At 41.0% G+C, this 9,947-nt stretch overlaps 1 protein-coding gene across 1 annotated transcript in view; it reads left to right on the top strand.

Moving 5' to 3' along the window:
- The first annotated feature begins 346 nt into the window (after window positions 1–346).
- EEA1 (early endosome antigen 1) overlaps window positions 347–9,947 on the top strand; it is a 126,572-nt gene continuing 116,971 nt past the window's right edge. The window contains exon 1 of the mRNA XM_074271156.1: window positions 347–513. Within this exon, the coding sequence (XP_074127257.1) occupies window positions 490–513 (24 nt within the window). The 5' untranslated portion in view covers window positions 347–489. The remainder of the gene's footprint in view (window positions 514–9,947) is intronic.

Raw genomic sequence — 9,947 nt, 5'->3', positions numbered from 1 at the left:
CCTGCAGACGCTGCCCTTGCCCACCGCGGGCTCCAGGGTCTGTAGGGGAGTACCAGCCTCTGGCGGATCTGTGGCCGGGTTCGCTCCTTTAGCGGTCTCGCGCCCCGCCCCCGGCTCGGGAGAGGCCGGGAAGGGAGGGGAGCGCCAGTGCGCCCTGCCCCCTGCGTCCGGCCCTCCCGCCGGAAGGCTCCGTCCGCTTGCCCGTCAGTCAGCCGCCCGCCCACGCGCCGGGGAGGCGGGCGCATTCCCCTCCCTGCCACTCAGGATTGGCCGCTGACGCCGGCTCCGCCCCTAAGGGAGGGCCTGGGCGGCCGCTCTCGGCTCCCTCTTCCCGGCCCGGGCCTGGAGGTGGCGCCCCCGCCCCCGCTGTCAGTGGCCGCGCGACTGCGCGCTCCCTCCTCGAAGGCCGGCGGAGTGAGGGGCCGTGGAGGCTGCCCGAGCGGCCGCCGCCCTCCTGCCCTGGCCCCAGCTCCGGCGCCTATCTCCACCATGCTCCGGCGGATCTTGCAGCGGGTAAGAACCGAGGGCTGTCGCCGCTGCGGGCCCCGTGGCCGGCCTGTCACTCTCCCCGTTTAGGCCTCGGAGCGGGGGGCGGGGTGGGGTCGCGCGCCGCCTGAGTGAGGTGTGAGGGGGGTGGCGGAGCGGGGGCGCACGCGCCCTGGGAAATGTTTGTGTGTGTTGGGGTTGCACCCTGAACCCCCTTCCCCTGGGCAGCCGTTACTGCTGCTGTATTTACTACGGTGTCATTGAGAACGTGGCGGCCGGAGCCAGGGTTGGGGGGGGGGGGGAGAGAAGAAGGAGGGAGACGGAGGAGGGCTCTATGGGGGCGGGGCCTCACCTCGTCCCTCCTCTCGCTGACCTTTGGGTCTGCGACCCAGGTGGCGACTCTCCTGGTTCCCCCTTCCGGCACTAGCCACCTAGTTCGGGACGGGACACGTGGGTGGGTGTCTGGGCTGTGACCCCGGGGCGATGCCCGCGGCACCTCGGGGCGCCCTTCCCCGGGAGCCCACGTGCTTCTTCCTCCCTCCGCCCTTCCTCTCCAGCTCCCCGATGGCAGCCCTGTCACTGGCTGCGGAGCTCCTGAGGAGGACTTGGCCAAAGGGGCTATCCTTGCTCCCCCCCAAGACGCTCCTGTCTTGCATACAGGAGGCGCCTATTAAACATGTGTGATCTGGCCCCGAGACCCCACCTGGGCGATAGAAACATCACCACACACCTTGTTGGGCCGTTCGGAGGACAAAAGAAGTGGGGGCTTGAAATAAATCCGGGATTGTGCAGCTAGGGTGGCTACCCGAGAGAGTTGAGTCATCCAGTCTATGGAAAAGGGAGTGTTCTAGTTTCTCCTCAGCTGGCTTGCCATGTCAGTGTCATGTAAAATGTAGTCATATAGCAAGGGGAAGCATAATCGCTCAAATTTGAGTTTCCCTTACTCTTGGGGGAAAAAAAAAAAGATGAGCTCAGACATTCTGGAAGGCTGTATACCCCTCCCCCTCTTTTAAAGAAAAGATTCTAGAAATAACAAGAGCATAGCCTATCTTGTATTCAACAGTGAAAACATGTGTGCCTAATTTATTTATAATATGTAAATTCCATTTTTTTTTTCTGAACTGAAAATTAGTTGATTTACGATCTGGGTCAATGTTTATGATGAAAAGTGATAGAGCTGCCAGAAAATTCCGGATACTTTGAAGTGGTTGGGACTGGTTGATATTGTTGGGAATTAAGGTTAGATAAATGTATTTGTTTTTCATTGTCGACAGGTGGAAGTAAATAGTTTTGAAAATTCCAAAGGAAAATAAGAAATTGGGATTAATTCATGTAAACAGGGTGTTTTGTGAAGCTATGAAAACAAGAGGAACAACTTGATGAAATCTTTTGATGTTAATTATAGGTATTTCCAATGTGAACTTTCCGGAAGTTTCCATTACACTTTGATTAAAATGTTACCCTCATTGTAATTTATAAATTAAGGACGTTTGACATCATCATAGAAACGATCATTTTTTAACTGCTTGAATTCTTTTGAATAAGAATACAATAATTATAATACAATTAGTGTTTACTTTTTTTAAGCTCTAGTATTTACTAACAGGTAGAACTTGAATCTTTAGATTGTATAAGATATCAACGTTTTAATTTTGCCCCACCCTGACAACTTGTTATTTCTGATCAGAAGTCATAAGACATAAAACAAACTGAAGTCAGTGGTTTAGACAATAGGTTGGAAATGATCCACAAACTATTGTACATTATTTAGTATTGAGGTCTTTGACTTTTTCACTTCAACCACAATTATGATCTCCTCTGGAAAAATGTTCTTTTAAGTAGCATTTTTAAAAGAAGACAAGACATAACTTGCGCCTACTAATATTTATAACTTTGAACTTTTTTAAAATTAATTTTATAATTATAACATTTTTTACAACATTATCCCTTGTACTCTCTTCTGTTTGGAATTTTCCCCTACTTCCCTCCACCCCCTCCCCTAGATGGCAGGCATTCCCATGCATATTAAATATGTATAACTTTGAACTTAACCCCAAAAAGTGCTAAAAAGGGTACTGGATTTAGATCTGCAATGGACCTTAGAGGGCAATTGGTCTATACACTCATTTTTATTAATTAGGAAACAGGCTCAGAAAAGTTAAAATGAGTTATCTTGAAATAGATCTAGAGCTGGAAAGGTCTTTAGAATTCTGGTCCAACTTCCTTTATAAATGAGGTGATGAAGTAGAAAATGATCTAGTTGGGATTCCATTTCAAGTTATGTGGACTCCAGATTCATCAGTCCTTTCTATTACACTGTGCTCCTTCCCTAAACATACCTTCTTAATGGATTATGATTTCTCCCTACTCCTGCAAATCTATCTTATTACCTATCCAGAGTCATATTCTCTAAGTCAAAGTTGCATCCCATCCACCTAGCCTGAATGATACCTATGAGGTCCAGTTTGCTTCCTAGACCTTTAAAGAACAGAACTTTCTAGGTAGCTAGTTCGTCATTTTCCATCAGTAGTGTCTGGTTTCTATTACATTATGTTCAGTATGGGGATGCTGAGATATAAATGCAGGTGTTGGCACTTTCTTCCTTAAAGAGCTCACATTCTTTTTTTTTTTTTTTTTTTTAAATTTTAATAATTTTTATTCACCAGATATATGCATGGGTAATTTTACAACATTGACAATTGCCAAACCTTTTGTTCTAAATTTTCCCCTCCTTCCCCCCTCTCCCCTGCAATGGCAGGTTGACCAATACATGTTAAATATATTAGAGTATAAATTAAACACAATATATGTATACATGTCCAGAGAGTTGTTTTGCTGTACAAAAAGAATCGGACTTTGAAACAATGTACAATTAGCCTGTGAAGGAAATCCAAAATGTAGGCAGATAAAATTAGAGGGATTGGGAATTCTGTGTAGTGATTCATAATCATCTTCCAGAGTTCTTTTGCTGGGTGTAGCTGGTTCAGTTCATTACTGCTCTATTGGAATTGATTTGGTTCATCTCATTGTTGAAAATGGCCACATCCATAAATTGGTCATCATACAGTATTGTTGTTGAAATATACAAGGGGGGCAGCTAGGTGGCACAGTGGATAGAGCACCAGCCTTGAATTCAGGAGGACCAGAGTTCAAATCTGGTCTCAGATACTTAACACTTCCTAGCTGTGTGACCCTGGGCAAGTCACTTAACCCCAACCTCAGGAAAAAAAAAAAACAACAAAAAAAAAAAAAGAAAGAAATATACAACGATTTCCTGGTCCTGAAGAGCTCACATTCTAATAGAGTTATAAAACATGTTAGTTGATAAATATAGATTATCTTCAAAATATATACAGTGTTTGAAGAAGGGTATTTTTATCCCCTTTGTTGATGTTTTTTGATTCATGTATAAATTGGATTTAAGTGAGGCAGAGTTGAGAGCAAAGTCTGCCTCTCTCTCCCTTCTGGAGTCATCACTGACCAGTGGCAGGACAGAGTAAAGACTAGTGATAACTATAGATGTAGTGGATGACTGGTGTCTCTGATGTGTAACCTAGCTGTAAGTGCTCCACAGCACTTGTTTCACCTGCCTTCCCTGCTGTTGGAACAAATCATTCTCATCTGCTTATTTTAACAGGGGAAGTCTTCACATGCTTGGAACAGACACCTCTCCTAGGGTTTAGGACCCCTTGGTTACCCTCAATCTGCCCATCAGCAGACCTTATTTATCAGGTTGTGGCCACTGTGCATGCTCCAGAATTAGGTGGATCAAATAGACATCAGAGGTGGGAAGCAGCCCTGTAAAGGACTGGACAACCCTCACTCCAGAGATACTAGTTTTGGTAGTAGCACTTGGCAGAATCAAAAAAGTTCTCTTAGAGTAGGAAGTACTTAAAATGTGGCTTAAAGGGAGCTGGTAGTTTCAAGAAATGGAGATCAGGAAAGAAAACATTTCAGACATGAGAGACAGCTTATGCCATGGTTTGGACTTGAGATACATTGTTATCTATGGACAGTATCAGCCCACTGGTTTAGATTGTAGAATGTATTAGGGGTGTAATATGTATGTAATCAGCTCTGAAAGATGTGGGAGCCAGATTGTTGAGGGTTCTAAATGCTAAACAGACTAATTTGTACATTATTTTATCCTAGAAACATTAGGAAGCCACTGAGGCTTTTTTTTTTTTTTTTTTAAATATAATTGCATTTTACTTTTCCCAATTACATAAAAATATAGTTTTCAGTATTCATCTTTGTAAAAATTTGAGCTCCAAATTTTTTTCTTTCCTTCTCCATATATATTATGTATATTTGTTATATATGTACAATTATGTTAAACATTTTCACATTAAATCATATTATGGGGGGGGGAGAAGGAAAACTATGAGAAAAGAAAAAAAAAATGCTTGCTTTGATCTGCATTTAGGCTCCATACTGCTTTTTTGGATGTGGTCATCATTTTCCATCACAAGTCCTTTGGAGTTGTCTTGGATCAGTGCATTGCTGAGAAGACCTAAGTCAGTAGTGTTCAATAGTGTTCTTCTAGTTCTGCTCATTTCACTCAGTATCAATTCATGTTAATCTCTCCACTTTTTTTCTCCAGTTGATGGGTATCCTATCAATTTCCGATTCTTTGCCACCATAGTAAAAGACATTGTAAATATTTTTGTACATGTGGATCATTTTCCCTTTTTTATCATCTATTTAGAATACAGAGCTAACAATGGTACTTTTGGATCAAAGGATATGCACAGTGTCATAGTCTTTTGGGCATAGTTCCAAATTGCCCTCTAGAATGGTTGGATCGGCAACACACTAGTGTTCCAATTTTCCCACATCATCTCTAACACTTAAATTTTTCTTTTTGTCTTGTTAGTCAATCTGATAAGTGTGAGGTGGTATTTCAGAGTTATTTTAATTTTTATTTCTCTAATCAATATCTCTGAAGTTTCTCTAACAGAGCAGTGACATGGTTAGCTCTCTAATTTAGAATATCTGTTGAGTCACAGTGTGTAGAATGCATTATTGAGGAAGAAAAAGAATGAAGGCAGGGTTCCAATTAGGAGATTGTTGAGTAGTCCAGGATAGAGGTTTAGGGAGGTTGTGTAATGCTGAGGAAACTGAGGCAAGATAGAAATTAGAGATTTTTAAATATTATGTTTGAAAGCGAGAAATTTACTGGGACCGAATGGATTCAGCCAGGGCCGAATGAGACTATCGGCTCCAAGAATCCAGCAACCTAGAGTTCTCAATGACATATATATGCACTTGACTCCAAGCTACAGGGGGTAGACCAAGGCAGGGGCTTATTCAGAGCACTAAGAGGGAGAACTGACTATCAATCCAGTTCTGACAGGGTTGGGGGGAGGCACCAGACATTCTGATAACTAGGGAAGGTCTGGGGTCATGATGTCTAAGACTGGATTTTCTCTTTATCTGGATCATCATAATTGGGAGGGTGGGGTGGTGTTGCATCATTGAGCAGAGCAATTAGAAACTGAGACAGAAAAATTCAGGGAAACAGAGGCAAGACAATTTGGGGAAACTGAGTCAAAACAATAAAAAGGAACTGTGGCTCAACAGTTGTGGTGTGAATAAAGTGAAGGGGACAGATAAAAGTGTTAAAGGGGTAAAGAATGAATAGCAGTCAAAGATGACTTCTAGGTTGAATCTCTCTAGAAGGTAGTTCTTGAAAATTCAAACTCAAGAACTCCCTAAATTGCCAATGCCCAAACTTGGGCTTATTCACAAGCTAATAACTTTCCAAGACAGGAAAAAAAAAAAAAAACCTGTTTACAAGATATGGTCTAAGTTGAATAGAAGATTGGTGATGCTTTCAGTATATCTGCAGAAGTTGGAGAGAGGAACAGTGAGTTTAAAAGGAAAGTTAATGAGTTTGGTTTTGGATTTACTGTGTTTAAGATGGCTATGACATCCAGATAGAGACATTTGCAGCAGGTTGTTTAAGATGTGGATTAGAGTTTAAGAGAGAAATGAGATCTGAATATTTACATTTGGAAAATATCTTCTTGGAGAGCATGGTTAAATCACAGTGAAAGAATGTAGAAAGAGAAGAGAAGCAGGCCCAGGATGGAACTTCTGGGTACATTTTACTCATAAGGAGGGATGGTATGGATGATATTTTTGAAAAGGAGACCAAGAAGGAATGCTTCAGCAGGTAGAAAGAGAATGATGAAGGGAGGTTCATGGAGATTTAGGGGAAAATGGAGGAGATTGTAATCACAGTCAAAGTAGAGAGATCAAGAAAGGTTACATTCATGAAAAGGTTCCTAGATTCAACAGTAAAGAGATCATTGGCAACCATGGAGAGTCCAGGGGCAGATTACAAAATTTTGAGCAATCATTGACATGTGAAAATGGAGTATAAAAGTGGAAAGAATTTTTTTTTTTTGAAATGTGGCTGTAAAAGATGATTGCATTGAGGGCTGAAAAGATCTAGTGAAGATTTGTTGAGGATCAGGAGATATGAATATATTTGTTGGCAGCATTGGTAAAAGCCAGTAGGTATAGGGTGAATGTGAAGGAGAGAAGCAATTTCCAAAGGTGCAAGGCCATTAAGGCATATGGTTAGGGATGAGATATAGGGTAGAAGTAAGGGGAATGAGGACATTGGTAAGGAAGAACACCTTATCCTCAGAGATTGAGCACAAAGGAAATGCTTGGGGAGGATGCTGAAGGAATTGGGGAAGAAAGGGAGCCTTGGATTGGATGACAGGCTTTAGGTTTTCAGTGAAATATATGAGGTGGGCCTCTCAGGGGAGAGCTTCTCTGAGGGAGTTTCTTAAGCATTCCCCCCAAAGTCAGAGAGAGTTTCAGAGCTCCCCTCATCAATTAGTGTGCAAGAGGGTGAGCCCAGTTGAAACTAGATGAGATAAAACCCATACTTGTCTGATTTTTAGGTATTCAGTAGGATAGAAACAGAAAGCTAATGGTGTTAGATTAAAAAAATAACACCTCACATTGTAGGCACAAACCTGCCAGCAACAATTTTCAATTAACTTATGATTATTCTAACCTAATCTTTATCCTTGCATTCTAGTTTCTGACCTTATCATTCCATCACAACTGCTCTCCAAAGTTACCAATCCAATGATCTTTTTTCTATTTTCATTTTCTTTTACCCCTCTGTAGCCTTTGACATTGTTGATCACTCTCTCCTGGTTTTCCTTCCTGACTGTTCCTTTTTTGACTCCTTTGTGGGATCCTCCTAAAGTGATTTTCTACTTTCTACTCATCCTCCTAAAGTGATTTTCCTAAAGTACAGGTCCATCCACATTAACTTTCTATTCAGTAAACTTCAGTGTCTTCCTGTTACTACCTCCAGGATCAAATACAAAATGCTCAGTCCTTCCCAGTCTATCCTTCTACCTTTTCAAGTCTTCTTTCATCTTCCTTCCCCTCTCCTTCTCCCAAACCCCCCAATTCTTGGAATGCTCTCCCCTGCTTCCTTTTAGTTTCAACTAAAATCCCTTCTTTTAATGGAATCCTTCTTCTACCTCATTTAATTGTAGGACCTTTCTTCTGTTAATTACTTCCTATTTATCCTAATTTAAAGCTTGCTTTGTATCTATTTGTTTGCATATCTCCCTTATTAGATTTCTCCTTTGAAGGTAGGCTCTGCCTTTTTCCTTTTTTTGTTTTCCTTGAGCACTTTGCTGAGCCTTACCCTTGCTGGGTATTCATTATAAATGTTTATTAATTCCTCTTTCTAAGATGGGACATTTTTTGGGTAAAAGTGAAGTCACTTAAAAAAAAAGTTTTAGTTTTCCCAAATACATGCAAAGGTAGTTTTCAACATTCACCTTTGCAAAACTTTGTGTACCAAATTTTCTTGCTCTCATCCCCTTACCCCTCTCCTAGACAGCAAGCAATCCAGTATGAGTTAAATGTGCAATCTGAAGTCACTTTTTTTTAGAATTTTTAAACTATAATTTCACACCTATGATAAAAAAGGCCTAAATAAGATAATAGTTAATTTTGCTTCATAAAAAGAGGATATAAAATCATTTAATCTTTCAGCACATATACCCATGCAGAATGAAATCACTCAATGCCTCCTCTACCACTCCCTCTGTGATCTGTCTTTCTGGCTGGCTAGTCAAAGGTAGACAAGACGTTTTCAAGAATGGAAGTAATCTAAGAGACTTCTTTCTGTTACATAGATGTTACAATTGAAGGAGATGAGGTGAGATCTCTCAAGACATTTTTGAGAACTGAGTAAGGCTTCATCTACTTAAGAGTCTGAGTAGACCTGAAGGGCATACTTAAGTCCCCTTCCTGCTATCCTTCCATGACATCATTTTCTCCCTATTTCAATCAAATATGGGCAACTGTGTACTTATTGGTCAAATTCAATTTCATAAGTAGTTCCTGCATTTAGAATATAAGACCCTCAGCCAGTGAGGATGAGGGTCAGTCGTCGGAGGGGTAATTGCATTAGGGACTATTTAAAGTGTCACACCTGTCCTAAAAGGTGCTTTCTCTTTTCCATTGCTTATTTGATAGGAAGGACTCCTGATTCTCATGAGAATGTACAATAAACTTTTGCTTTGCTCCTAGAGATCTCTCCAGCTTTTTTATTAAATGGTGACCACTCACCAATTTGAGCTACACACAGTTGAAAATTGAGAAAACAAATGACTTTAATGAGAGATATTTCCCAATTTTTGTCAAAATACTACTACCTTAATCTCTTTTCAGGAGCTTTAGCTTTCATTCTTGATTTTTTATATGTTTTTAAAAGATAGATGTTATTTTGGGTCTCAGAATTCCTTTAAAATTTATGTGGGCTGTATGTATTGCTATTTACTGTATGGTACTATCATGAAAATAGCTTTGACCTTGTAGATCCCTTTAAGTGCCTGGGAAGCACCTGTCTCCTGGCCATACTTTGAGAACTGCTGATCTAGGGGGAAGGAGAATAGGATTTAGTGTAGATCTTTGTTTTTTGAGAAGTTTGATTTAATAGTGATAAAGTTGTTTTGTTTTGTTTTCTGGTAGGTCTGGAAAGAATTACTGAAGAAATTTTTATATTTTCTGTTGAAATAAAAAAAATAGACTTTAATATTGCTTCCATAGTGGGAGTTATTCTGGTTAAGTTACAGGCTGATGTAAGTGCTGGTGAAGCAAGGTGACAGGGAAGAAGGCAATTATCCCAGCATGAGGTGATGAGGGCTTGAGCCAGCATGGTGACTTTATGTGTGGAGAGAAAGGAATGTATAAGAGAGATGATATGAACATAGAAGTCAAGATTTGGCAAAAGATAGTACATGTGAACTGAGTATAAGTGAGGGATTGAGGATGATCCTGTATAGCTGGAATAATGATGGTACAGAAAATAGGGACTTAAGAAGAGGGTAGAACTTGGGGGAGAAGATGTTAGGAAGATAATGAGTTATGTTTTGGACATGAATTTCAGATACCTAAATAATATACAAATT

Source organism: Sminthopsis crassicaudata, chromosome 5 (assembly GCF_048593235.1).
Source record: "Sminthopsis crassicaudata isolate SCR6 chromosome 5, ASM4859323v1, whole genome shotgun sequence".
Classification (NCBI taxonomy): Eukaryota; Metazoa; Chordata; class Mammalia; order Dasyuromorphia; family Dasyuridae; genus Sminthopsis; species Sminthopsis crassicaudata.
Note: the sequence above shows the minus strand (reverse complement) of the source record. Positions and strands in the feature narration are given on the sequence as shown.